The 14,517-nt window shown below is 38.8% G+C and overlaps 1 protein-coding gene across 3 annotated transcripts in view; it reads right to left on the bottom strand.

Annotated features, from left to right (window-relative positions):
• akt3a (AKT serine/threonine kinase 3a) overlaps window positions 1-13,046 on the bottom strand; it is a 61,204-nt gene extending 48,158 nt beyond the window's left edge. The window contains exons 1-2 of one of the 3 annotated variants that reach the window (XM_085183712.1): window positions 12,917-13,046; window positions 4,543-4,974 (exon numbers count right to left, since the gene is read on the bottom strand). In XM_085183712.1, coding sequence (XP_085039838.1) covers window positions 4,543-4,588 — 46 coding nt within the window. In that variant the 5' untranslated portion in view covers window positions 4,589-4,974; window positions 12,917-13,046. Of the gene's footprint in view, window positions 1-4,542; window positions 4,975-12,541; window positions 12,880-12,916 lie in introns of those variants that run through there. The other 2 variants (XM_085183714.1, XM_085183713.1) reach the window with 2 other exon arrangements.
• Between the last annotated feature and the right edge of the window lie 1,471 nt (window positions 13,047-14,517).

The following is a 14,517-nucleotide window of genomic DNA, read 5'->3' as shown; positions in this document are numbered from 1 at the left end:
CTCAGTGTCTCATAAAAGAGTGGCGAGATGCAGACAGGTTGCGTGAAAAACCTTAATGTGAAACTGCACGAGTATGTACAACATCCTCTTGATTCTATCAACAAAGAATTATTGATCCTGACCACTTTGTAGCACGTCTGTAACAAGACACACTCCACTTTGACATAGTTTAGAGATCAGTAGCTTTGAGGAAGGCCACTTCACTAGGGACAGATAAATGGATTTTCATAAAGAGACACATTGAATATCTAATGCAGCTACTTCCTGGGTTCTGTCATTTCCAAACAAACGATGGAAAGATACAGGCAACATGAGCAGCATGAGCAGAGCTAAAGATACAAATGAAGTTATGAAGAACAAACATTTTTGTGAATGTGTAGGATGCTGCAATGTAATTTAATTCCTTTTATAATATAATATCATAACCAATACACAATCGAGACCATATGTCCGAGCCTGTAGCCTCGTTTGACCTCTTGATTTTTCCCTCCATTACGCAGTCAAAGAAATCAATAATTTCCACTACAAAATTATTGAGCTCAGAGAGGAAGAACAAAGAGAAGTGTTCCTTCCTGTGGTGATGATTCATATATTATTAAGATGACTGCATTTGAGAATACATGGATGTGTATTTGTAGTATTACTTCTAGTTTCTTACAGCTTATGGGAATAGAAGTGATATGCAAAGAGGTATTTGAACTGAACTAGCCTGATGCCCTTTTTATATTTTTAATTCCTAGCAGAAATACAAGATTTATACTTTTAAATGAAGTTTGAAATTTAAAGAAGGAAACATATTGTTTTATTAGCAAAAACTGCAGCATATATTTGCAGTATATTGTGTGTCCCTTCTGACTTCAACAGTTAGTTTTCATAGCATTTTCTTTAAACATTTTTTCTAAATGTGTCTATATTCTTTAAGTTTCATGTAAAAATAAATCTAAGTTGTTTGAAAAAAACCTGTATCTCTCCTTTATCTCTTGGGAGATAAATAATGATCAAACAAGTCTGCAAGAAGCCTAACTCTACTTTGATATCGTTTTGAGATTATTAGCTTTACAGAAGAGCACTTCACATGGGACAAAGTGTCAAAGAAAAGACAATGCTTTTCACCCTGTCCTCTCTCCTTTAGTGTTTCTCCTCCCTCCTAGCCATCTGTTGTGCTGACTGCTGTGTGGGCTGATGCTGATGGAGGTAACATTATCCACAACTACTGTGTGACCTCTGTGGCCTCATATAGGTTGTCAGAAAGTAAAGTCCCAGCTTTGGCAGAAAAGAACAGGGGTATACTTCAAGATTTAGATATTAAAGCTAAACTAAAACAGCTCTGTTAGGCCTTTGAATGTTGATTGTTACCCACAGATAATCAACACAATACAGTGTCCTTCCAAGGTTACACTTGCACCTATTTTCAGAAATTAATAATTTATTTAGATATTTTTTAAAAATTATAGTTGTTTTAATTCCATAATGATTTTGGTTTACTTCTCCATCTGTTCCTTTTATGATGCATTGTGTGGCAGCTTACAGGATTTATCCACTGTTTTTTTACTTCCATTGATAAAGACATAATGCAGCCAAATGCACTCCCCACTCTGATTCAATGAAAGGAGGAAGGAAATCATCATTGTGGTAGTGAGCGAGTAAGCATTCAAAGGCTCGGTCATCTAAGGACATGGTGCACTCTGTTTTTGTAGAGGTAAATCCAGAGATGCTTATCTCTGGATTGCAAGATTACAAAGATAATTCATCTTAACTTTGCGTAACTTTATGCTTTTATTACATTTACATTTCATTACGCTTTATTTTATGCGATCTCTTGTGCATTTCTTTCATGTCTTATGGATCTTTTACTCAGTGTTTATGAAACACTTTGTATTTCAAATTGGTCTCATTGTTTGAAGTAGAAAGGCAATACGGAAGGTAAGGATGCATCCTGAAGCTCCGATATAGTTACAGTACAGGTTAAAAAGGTTGACTGAGGTTGGTGCAGATATAAGCTACAGAAATAAGTGTATACAGACACCAACTTGTCAAATAAACTCACAGGTACACATAGTCCCTTCGAAGTCCATGAGCAAGAAGTCATGACCGTCACTGATACTTTGAAGGGTAAATGCTTTCTCTTAATCAATCCTTTCTAATTTATAATCAGAGGAAAGAGTAGCATAAAACAATAAATAAAAATCAGACATTTCTTATCATAGTTATCTTTTAGCTAATCTGGTTAAATTAAAAGAAGACAAAACTGTCCGTTTTATTTATCCAATGGACATACATATCTACAACTTTAGAACAGTTATATCATCAGCAAACGTACAAACAACAGTCTTTATAAAGCTCTTTTATATCTGAACCAAGCTATCAGCAATCAGACCAAATAAAACAACAACCAAAATATTCAACCAACCTGCTAAAACCTATTAAAAGAAAAAAAAAATTCTGTACGCAAGCAGAGTTTTTCCAACTAATTAACATCAAGTTGTTTTTGATAGCAAGATTTTACCATATTGGAACCACATACTTAACAGCTGCTGTAGACCTGAACTGAGAGAATAAAATTAAACTAAAATGATCAATTACAAGATTACCAAAAATACAACCTGAATTATGGAATACACAAACAAGACTGAATTAGTAACAGGAAGACAAACACATCAGTACTCATCTAAGCAGAAACTATACACAAACCCAGCAGTTATTTAGGTATTGCTCTCATACTGACTAGAACAAAAACAGGAAAACTGTTTTTACAATTTTTTTAACTAGAGGTTTTTAAAGGCACTTAAGAGCCTCATTCCTTTATACAGAGAGATTCTAAAACTCCAGAGGTTCAGTGTTTTAGTCTGTGTGTCTACTGTCACTCAGTTCAAAACAAAAAGACGTTAGAAGAGTTAGAAAGTACAGGCTCTTCCAGACAGTGAGAGCACAACTGAATGCGATCATATTAGCACAAAGCTTTGTGTATGTGGAAGTTTAACTTCCTGTGTTGGCCTATCTTGCCATTTTATTTCAGCATAAAGCTGTTTAATGACTAAGACTGCAGTGTCTGCTGTATCACGACCTGGACAGTGAGTCAGCACCCTGACCTTGCTTCGCTCCACACACAAACGCAGAGAAAGATTTAGCATATGATGCAGACAAACATTCATATTCCTGACACAAACAAACACCCCTTCTTCCCTCCCTAACCTCTATCTCTCTCTCCCTCTCACTGCAAGCACTAGTATTGCTGCGTCGTGACTGGGGGCGATGTGTTCCTCTTAATATGCACAGACGACTGTCTGAGAATCATACTGGCATGTTGGCGTATACTGACAACAATTTGCCCCTCTTTTTTACTAATACAGATTGTTTTTGAGTGTCTGACACAGTGAGAGAGCGATAATCCAGTCCATGTAGTAGGAGCAGCATATACTCCTGCTGTGCTGTAGGCTGAGCCTACAATACCCAGAAACCTGCTGTCTGTTATGTACCCATGTCACTTCCTGTTCAAGAGTTTCTGTTACACATTCCTAAAACAGCATCACAGTCAAGAGGATGCTGCTCATTGGCCTAAAAGACTGGAAATCCCCTTGTTCTACCCCTGAAGCACTCCTTCTAAAAGACATTCACATACACTTAGTCTTATCCCTCAAGCAGACACACGACCCCATGAAATTGTGGCTTAGGAGAAAAACAAAAAAAAAAGTCCTGAAGTGTCTACCAGTCAGTGATGCATTCATCACAGAGCTACTCTATAGCACTTTCTTGGCCAATTCTGTCCAGTCTGGCCTTGCTACAAATGCCTTCTTTTGTGTTGTGACTACCACTGAGTGAGCATAAGCTGTGAATGTTTGAGGACAGGGAAGTACTATTTTTTGCCACATGTTCTTCAGCTATTGCAAAATTTTCCCATTTCTCATTCATTTAGCTGTAAACAGGATGTGCTGTCAGTGAACCCCCCCACCACACACACACGCACACACACACACACACACACACCCTGACTCCACCCCAACTATCCCCTCAACCCCACATCATATGACTCCCAATGACACCACTCTATGAACTTAAAACTTCTGTTTTCAATAACACCGCAGAGAGACAGAACTAACTGGATTTCAGACAAGCAGAGACACTGGCATTAAAACAAAAAACAAAAAACAGAAAAAGAACACTACACACCAGCCCAGTAGATGTTGTTAAGTGCACACATATATACACTTGTGCATACAAATTTAAGCACATACCTATGCACAGTCCTTTCAGTCACAACTTGAGAGGGGCATATAGTGGCTTAGCAAACACAGCCAGGCAAGCTTATAATATACAAAGACACACACACTCATGTACAGTCTCATACTACATAATCAGACATCCATGTTATCACTCATACACAGACACACACACAATCGCAACACTCACATCCTCCCACCAGCACATGTGGACAGGCACAGCCAGGCCCTCAGTCTAGACAAGAGGCAGAGGAAAAGAAGAAGAGAGGAGGCAGAAGCACAGGGGAGGGGTGTAGAGAAGAAGAGAGGTACTGGATGTACTTACCCCGTTTCTGGAGCCATCCCTCTCTAACGATGGTGACATCGCTCATGGTTCCTTCACGCCGAGTCTGATGCCGCTGCACGCCTGCTCCACTGAGAGAGAGAGAGGGAGGAGGGGAGGAGAGGAGGAGAGAAAGAGAGGGAGAGGAGGAGGAGAGGAGAGGAGGGGGGCCGGCTCTCCCAGCCTCCGCGTCACTCTCCCTCCCTTCCTTTCCCGTTCACCCTCTCGTTCGCGCAGCCTCTCTCTTAGACACACACACACAAACACGCGGTGTGTATGTATATTGTACGCGTGTGTCGACTTGCTTCCTGTTGTGGCTTATCTCCTCAGCTCCCTCCCTACTTCTTCTCCTTCTTCTTCTTCTCCCCCTCCTCCTCCACCTCCTCCTCTCTCGTTCCCTCTCCAGACCTTCCTCCTCACCAGCAGTGACTCAGCCTGTAAGGAAGTGAAAGGAGAGAAAAATAATAATACAGAAAAAAGTAGAGATGGGTTTATTTTTCTTCCTCTCTTGCTGGTCCCCTCTTCCTCTCATAAGTCCTTTTCTGACAAGACAAACAACTAGTTATTGGGAGGGCTGCTTCCTCTCCTTCTCTCTCCACCCAATCATACACCCAGTTCCTCTTTTTATCCACGCAACACTCTCTCTGATAAACAAGATGAATTATTACAAAACTGTCAATGAAGCCAAAAAAAAAACCTGACACTGACTGCCAAACCAAAATCTCAGAGCTAAAGAACTCATTCATTCACAGATATGTCTGTTCTGGTTAGCAGGTTGTGCTCCATACATAAGCCAATCTAGCGCTCTGCCTTCAATGTATTTCTGTATATCAAATATTTTTTTCAATGTGTGTGTGTGTGCGTGTGGGTATGTGTGGGCTGATTTGAACGTATGTGGGAGGTGAGAGAGCTTCTCAGGACTGTGGAGTAGGGCTTGGTTATAAATAGCAACAACGGCAGTTAGGGATGCTCTCACGCTCCCTTTCTCTCTGCAAATCTCTGCACCTCTCTGTCGTCTCACTCCTGCTCTCCCTCCCCTCTCTTTGTCTCTCTGCATAGCTGCTGCGTTCACCTCAGATGCACCCTACTACACTGTATTACAAAACCCCGCAACGACACTACGCTGCTCAGCTTGAATGAAGATCAGCACCACGGGAGCTAGGCTAGTAGTCAATGCTATCTAGCTGGAAATCAGTATTCAGATCAGCTACTGTCTGCAATGCTGCAGACACTTGTGGGGTCTGCAGCGTCAGAGCGAATGCTGGAATAGACCCACAGATGCGCACACACCCTAGTAGGTGACACAGGGCTTTTTCTTTTCTTTCTTTTTTTTTAATACATTTTGAAGCAGCAGAGTCGTGACTAGTCAGCGAGCAAATGAACAAATGCAGACTAGTTCATCACATTTAGGTTTGTTGGTAATCAAAGCTCAGAGATTCATTTAATCAACAGGAGGATATCTACTTTCACATTTCAAACATGTCATATGTCTCAAATATCAAAATGATAACTTTTTTTTCAACACTTTGGATTTAAGAAATTATAGCACCTGTTTTATGCCGTTATTTTGTTTAATTATTGAAAACAATCAATAATGTACATTTTTGCACCTTTGATAATACCTGAAAATGACCTTGGATTTGAGGATGTTTAATATTTTACCATCCAAATACAATGTAATTAGGTATGTGAGCAACTAATCAATCAACTAATCAATCAACTATAGAATTAAACTGGAGTTTCTAGTCAGCATATTTACATTTTATACAGGTACATCACCAGCCAACTGTTGGTTTTAAGATTTTAGGCAGCCACCTACGACGGCTACTGTCCTGCCCTGAAGTTGTAAATATCACATCATGGTTCTACACTACTTGGATCTAAATCAGTAAGAGGCTGTGCCAGAGTAAAATGGCAAAGACCACTCAACCATGTTCTGCAAAGGTGCATGGATGCTAACCTGTAAGAAAGAAGGGTGCTTTCGCTAACACAGTAAACATCGGCCACACTTTAGTGTCAAATTGCCACATATTTCAGCAAACGTAGAAATAAGATTTGATTATCTGATTATAAAGAAATACATTTTTGTTTTCAAACAACTTAAATGCATATAAAGTGTGTGTGCTCTCTTATTTTTAGACTAGTTAAATAGTCATTTTTTTCCCCCAGCACATCTAACCTATTAGTTTTGTTGGCAAATATATTAACCCTATGGGAACATCTCTTGCTGTAGTTTTAATGTTTGGATTTTATTTATCGCACTTTTTTTAGTTCTTAAATGTCTATTTCTGAAATGTCTAAAAATTAAAATCAATCAAATTCACAACATAAGATATAGGTGCTTGTGTTACAGAAGACAAAAATCAAACATTTAATTCACAATATTACTTATTCAGATGGTTCCTTTTGTGTCCTTTTGTTCAATAGAAAGAGACCTCGTTCTCGAAATCCAGTTCATATTTGTGAAACTGAGGCATAAAGACTATCATAATGGCACTACTTTAGAAGAGAAAAATAAATGACTTTCAGCCCTAGTAATTACATCCAAGGGGATCAAATTCTTTTTATAGACACTATACAATTCTGGATTAAGCTTGTTATTCAATAAAGCTTTGGTTAGCTTCAACCTTAATCTGTGGAGCATAGCCTGGACTGAGTTGAGTTGAGGAGAGTTGAAGTGAGGAGAGGAGAGGAATGTCCAGACAGCGGCAACCCCTTGTCACTAGGGTGGCTGTTGCTATGGTGACATGTACTGCCATGATGAACCAACCATGCCAGGGGAAGCACCTGCCAGACAACATTTATTTCATGCCCTTTCATTTCAGAGGCAACAACAAAGACAAAAAAAATAAAAATAAGGAAAAGAAACTTTAAGAAAAGAGAAAAAGACTCAGTGGAGGCAGACACATAGCGAGTGGCAGCATTCAAAGAATATGTGTTACATAACAGCAGAACCCTGTTTTTATTATTTACTTTGTTTTGCAGAAGTGATGTTCTCACTATAATTTTGAGATAGTGTATCCAAGAGCATCAGTTGCCACACCTATAGAAAACAATGTACGTTCAAAATAATAAACGAACTTACTACTTAGTAAAAAAAAAAAAGAAAAAATAGCACGAGATATTTTTTCAGTATATGAGCAATCTCAATACGAAGGGAATATTATAGTTTGCAAGCACAAGACACTACATTGGCATGTATACTCCACAATGCAATGTAGTGATATTGATGGATGAGTAAATTGGGATTTAAAGCAAATAATTTTTTTTTCTATTTTTAATTTGTCTATCCATAATTTAAGTAGTGTTACCATGGAAATGCATTTTTGAAAGAGTGACTTAACCAAGACAAGCTTAGAAGTGCATCCAAAAGGATAAAAACAACTGAGATTCACTATTAAGTTTGTTGAACTGAATATTGAGTACATAGAGCACAGTATGGGATTTTGAACTCAATGTAACTAGAAGAACTATAATTACAAGGTGTTGTATAGTTACAACACCTCTCGGCACATATTTGGGCAATTGATATAAAGCATTATCTGAATTAAGTTTATTGTCAGTTCATTTACGGGGACATATAAATTGCATCTCTATAATCACCAGTAAGTTCCACCCCAGAATAAAGCTTTAAATTATTTTTTGTCCGCAGAATTATACTTCTTCCAGGGACATTGAGGGTTGCTTGAGAGCTCTGTGCTTCTCTTTTAACAGTCTTTGTTACAACTGAGAACTACAGAATACTTGATGAATTCCCCCATAATTTACTCTGAAATTGTGATGAAAGTGGAATAATTTCAACACTTTATAAGCTCCATCTGCTTTAGCTTTGAACTGGAACACTTTCAGCTTGACGAACACTAATACAAGCAATGCCAGTTCTTACACAAGTTAAGCTATCTACACTGCTCAAATCCCCACTCATGTCTCTTAATATTGCAAAGGTAAGAAACAGACCCAAATCCAAATCCACAGGTCTGCCTCAAACAATTTAATCTTTGTTGTATTTTATTTAAAAAAAACAAAACAGATCACATTTCAGACACCAGCATTTTCCAACCACTGTTCAAGGAAAGAAAGCTAAACATCTTTCTTATAACATACTAACAAGCATACCTGCAAACAGGTTTTTTTCCCCAGGTTCTCTAATATTTCAAGACTCTCCTGGCAAACTTCTGTATTTGGCATGACCCGCAAACTTTCTACTAAAAAAAAAAAATCAGCAAGTTTTGTGTTCCTCTTATGTTGCCCAAGTTGCCAGACTGTCTATGAAACACAGTCTTCATACACACAACCACACACTACATAGAACTTCAACCATCTGGCAGCAAAACCTGGCAACACACATCCCAATTCATGGGTCTGTGCAGCTAGTCACTGCACAGGCAAATTTGTTCATTGCTGAATTACTAGCTGGCATCCGAGCTGTTGTTTCACCACTTATCTCTTCTGATTGTGAAAATACTGTAAAGACTAAGACCAAAATAAATAATTGTGAGTTGAGGTATACATACTACTCTTCAAGTGTGTGTAATAAGGACTGGTTTACTTCAGTATAGTTGGAAAGAAAGTTCACCAATCCATAACTCATAACCAAAACAGAAAAACAGAAAAATTCATATAAGCTAGCCAAACAGCACTGGTCTCTCTGTTCAGCTGACTGGAAGATGATATCAAATGAGACTGTGTAAGTCAAGCATGTTGAACTGATTCCCAGTCTCTTACCCACAGTAAGGAATATAGTTTATTAATTTAACTCTGGTGTTAATCTGTACTCAATATCAACAGATACCTAAGGTATTAAGACAGAAAAAGTTATATCACTAATTGATATAAATTTAAACAGTAATAAGGAAGAATGTCTGCAAGTAGATTTTTTTGCAGTGCTACGATAGAAAACTGAAGCCTAAGTGGAAGAGAGTCTACTGTACTCCAAGCAAAGCACCAGTACACAATATACAAATATATAAGGCTAAAATATGCACCATTACTGGTGTAGCTCTACAGAACAAGTCATCTACAAAAGGAGATATACGCTGACATCGCAAGCTATCACTATTCTTTAGCTAATTCTATATGTAATCAGCTCTAAAAGGTAGAACATTCCCATCAAAATCAGGTCAGGACAGTACACCTCACCTCAATTCACCTTTCATCACCCTTCCTCACTCGCAACACTGGCCTCATGAAAACTCTGGCTGACATCCACAGCAGCAAGTCCACAATCTAAATTCCTAAATGAAAGCCAGCCTTTGGCAGGACCTCAAGTGTTACACTCTGCTAACACAGAAAGTGCTTTAGGTGTTGTTGTCCCCGCCCCACCCCCCCTTAGATGGTCTGTTTAATCCGGATCTGATATGAGAAATTTGCTTCTATTTTAATCAATGAAGCTGCCTTCACAGGCTACTTAGGGTTCAAGTCTATTTTCTTCTCTTCATAAGCATTTAATGATGCGAGGGTACATTCGATGCCGAACACTGCCAAAACACAGGTACACTACACTGATGCTTCTATATGAAGTGCTGCTTTCATTAGAAGAGACGGAAAATAAAATTAAAAATAAAATGATTAGTCAATTGTTGTACAAGTGCTTAATCTTTTGCATCAAGCAAACATGCTGAGGATGGTTATCAGAGTTTCTGAAATGTAAGTTCTTCCTTTGTATGAAAAGCCTGAGATGTGGAATGGAATGTAACTGTTATTTATTTGTTATTATTAAATGAAAGTGAATTTAACTAGAAAGTGAACACATGAGATTAAATGTTTGTGTCTAGATCTGTGCTTTATTTTCTATACAAATCCTATCAAGCTGAGTGTTCACAGTGCTAAAAGTCCTAGACCCAAAACTGGCCTTGGTACACAAGTACTTTTTGATTTTTGTTCCGTTCTTTGTTCAAAACAGTTCAGGTTTAGGAACTTGTCAAGGTCACTTCTCTCTTCTTTCACTAACCAACTGAAATCAGAAGGGATGGGACTTAAAATATCAGCTCTGCAAATAACAGCAAAGGAGAAAAACTTGAGAAGCCTTGTGTAGCCTAGCAACAAAAGGTGCTGGACAGATGCATTTGATGCACTAAAACTTTCTCTATATATGTACTTATGACTCTCTCGTTTACTCCTCACTTCAGCAACTGGTGAGAAAACTTAAAACTGAAACTAGGTTTCTACTTTAGAATCAACAATAAGACTTGTTCAGTTCAATTCAACTCAATTTTATTTTTATAGCACCAAATAATAAAAACAGTCACCTTGAGTCACTTTAAATTGTAGGGTAAAAACCCTACAATAATACAAAGAAAACAATCAAATGACCCCCTGCGAGCAAGCAGTTGGCAACACTGGGAAAGAAAAATGCCCTTTTAACAGGAAGAAACCTCCAGCAGAAGCCGGCTCAGGGAGGGGCAGCCATCTGCCACAACTGGTTATGGGTGATGAGAGGAAGACAGGACAAAAGACATGCAAAGATAATAGTAACTAATGATTAAATGCAGAGTGGTATAAAAAGACATAGTGAGTGATGTTAGTGCATCATGGGAAGCCCCCAGCAGCCTTGGCCTATTTCATCGTAACTAAAGGTGGATTCAGTATCACCCAGTCCAGCCCCCGCTCTATGCTTTGTTATAATGGAAAGGTTTGAGGGTGGGTGGGGGTTGCAATGTGCGAGACTTGTTGCTTGAAATTTTATGTCATTACTGGATTATGGTATTGGTGTGTTATTTATATGCTTGCATAACCTCAATGTTCACATATGCTGGATCCTGTCTATTATAGAAATGTATAGACTTAATTTTTCCATTAATGAAATATTATTATTATTTTTTACTATTATTGATACATCCCTCGTTTGAACCTCTGGTCAGATGGTGTCTTTCTGTACTGAGATCGCATGTTCATCCTCCCAAAGTCTAAAGATATGTTTGTTAGGTTAATTGCTGGATCCAAATTGGCTGTAGGTGGGGATGTAAGTTAGATAAAGTGCTTAAGTGGATAGAACAAAGCTTGTAGTGTAAAGCACTTCAATTGGTCAGCAAGAGCAGAAAAGTGCTCTATAAATTAATTTTTCCTTTTCATTAGAATTCATGGACTAACCATTTTTCAGACTTTATGTAAAGAAACTATTAAATCAAACAATTAAAAATATATATACTATATTTAAAAAGTGGGTCAATATTTAATGATGAGTGTTGCAATACACATACTAAACAGAGGCTATTATGTTCAAAACCAAAGTAATGAATATGCCTCGGTGGTTACCTTATCGTCACTCAGTATCTCTGTGCATTTGATCAGATATGTGTTTTGTTTTGCTCTAAGCTTCTTGAGAGTTTGCATTAAAAACAAACCCATTGCATCTTTCCAGTAGCAAAGGATTTTTTTGTTTATTTTTTTTGAGTGAGAGAGAGGGGGGGGGGGATTCTGTAGCCTTATTGCAGTTTGGGGATTTTTGCAATGATCTCTTTGACATGAAGATAATATTTTGTTCTGATACAATTCTTAAAAAGAAAATAAGAATCAATAAAAATTTGTAAGCAGGTTTCCTCTAATTTTTATTCTGCTTGGGCTCCTAAATCGATTATAATCCAGATATCAGGCTCCAAAATACCTCAACTGCCGTAACTTGTGTAGGCAAATCGAGCCAGGCCTAGTCTGCCGTTTCTCTGCATACCGCGTACATGCAAATCATCCCGATAAACTGCTGCCTCAAACTGCAGTGATGTATCCAGCAGGTAGGATGAATATGATTGATTAAGACACACAGGTACCACCACTGCAATACCTGCGTCACGGTGATTTGAAACAACTGACGCATATCACACGCAGGAAGAAAACTGCACGCACGATAAACGTTTAAAAACACTACTTTTTATCCCCCGCCTCAGTTTTCTCTTGTGAGCGGTCAAACACACCTCGCTAATGTTATCACGAGGCATTATATTACTAGCTTTAGCGTTGTTCGTGCCGTGTTTACTGTCACAACAGTGTGGCTAGCTAACAGTATTACCTGTAGCCGCAGGTGCGGTAGAGGTGGTGGTGTGTGGTATCCCCCTTGCACCTGCTGTTGACAGGACGGCTCGGGTTATTAATTAATTTTTTCCACGCTTCTTAAGTGAGGAACACTAAGCTATCCTGGGACTGCAAGCTAAGTAAGCTAAGAAACCGTCGTCGGTTCACGTTACGAGCCGATGCAGAAATAATCGTTTGCAGACACATCAAACGGATTTCCGCGGAGCTTTCGTTTACCGCAGCCAACGGTTGTTTTGACTCTGGTGAGGAAAACCGGTGACGTCACTCAGGGAAACGGCAACCCCATTTCTGTTATGTCCCCATCCCCCCACCCACATTCTCACACACACACGCGCGCGCGCGCACTTCCTACCGTCTCGTCTTGTTCTCCCGTTTTCGATTTTAACGGTGTCAGTTCTGTGTCTGGTTTTCCTTCCCTGTGGAGCTCTATCATCATCTCATCCCAACACCCCGTGCGTCTGTGCCGGCTAATAAGCCAAGTATCGCGAGAATTAAGTGCTTAGGCGGTTTATCTGCGAGATAACTGAATCACAAACCCAAACATATCATCAGAGATAAGATGTAAGACAGACTTTATCGATCCCAGAAGTTTGGTGATTATTGGGTCACAGTAGTCAAGACATTACACAGCCTATGACAATAGCTTAAATAAAGAAGAACAGTATGACAAGAGCAGAAAAATTGGTGCACAATTTTTAAAATAGAGCAATACCGTGATGTTTTCAAAGTAGTTTTTATTTTTATTTAATTTTTTCCCTTTTTAAAAATTCAGGTTAGTATTATTTGGTTTTCTTAGCTGGAAATAACTTGAGGTCTTATTCTCTGAAAATTTTAAATTTCATTTTAGTTTTTATTTCTTTTGGTGTTTTTGTTAGTCTTTTAGGTAACACCTTATAATAAGTCTATCATTAAGGGCCCAAGTCCCCTGTAATGAAACTTAATTTCCACTTTTTTATTTGAAATTACAATGTAATTATATTTACCTGCAAATACTTTAAGGTAAGTACACTAGAATAAGGGAGCACCAAGTCAGGTGCTCCCCTATTCTTTTTGTAACTTACACCAAAACAAATACCATTAAAATTTAAAATATCAAACTTCACAATCACCTCACAATAACTGTTCAACTATAACTTTAACAATAAAGTATTTTAAATCCCTACTACATGCCTACTATAAGGGGAAATGAAAGAACAGGCAATTTGTACATCTACATAATAAATAGTCAAAGGAGCTTGCAAAGAAAAGCGTCTGGACTTCTTTAAGTTACTTGAAGACGTTTCACCTCTCATCCGAGAAGCTTCTTCATTTCTAAGGTCAAATGGTGGGGAGTCCCAGATACAGTGGGGCAAAAAAGTATTTAGTCAGCCACCGATTGTGCAAGTTCCCCCACTTAAAATGGGGATTTTAAGTGGGGGTTATAAACTCAACTCGTCGTGTTTGGAGGAAGAAGAATACTGAGTTGCATCCCAAGAACACCATACCTACTGTGAAGCATGGGGGTGGAAACATCATGCTATGGGGCTGTTTTTCTGCCAAGGGGACAGGACGACTGATCCGTGTTAAGGACAGAATGAATGGGGCCAAGTATCGTGAGATTTTGAGCCAAAACCTCCTTCCATCAGTGAGAACTTTGAAGATGAAACGAGGCTGGGTCTTCCAACATGACAATGATCCAAAACACACCGCCCGGGCAACAAAGGAGTGGCTCCGTAAGAAGCATTTGAAAGTCCTGGAGTGGCCTAGCCAGTCTCCAGACCTCAACCCCATAGAAAATCTGTGGCGGGAGTTGAAAGTCCGTGTTGCTCGGCGACAGCCCCAAAACATCACTGCTCTTGAGAAGATCTGCATGGAGGAATGGGCCAAAATACCAGCTACTGTGTGTGCAAACCTGGTAAAGACCTATAGTAAACGTTTGACCTCTGTTATTGGCAACAAAGGTTATGTTACAAA

Source organism: Neolamprologus multifasciatus, chromosome 13 (genome assembly GCF_963576455.1).
Source record: "Neolamprologus multifasciatus chromosome 13, fNeoMul1.2, whole genome shotgun sequence".
In the NCBI taxonomy this organism is placed as follows: Eukaryota; Metazoa; Chordata; class Actinopteri; order Cichliformes; family Cichlidae; genus Neolamprologus; species Neolamprologus multifasciatus.
The sequence above is the reverse complement of the archived record's forward strand: the minus strand, read 5'-3'. Positions and strand labels throughout refer to the sequence as shown.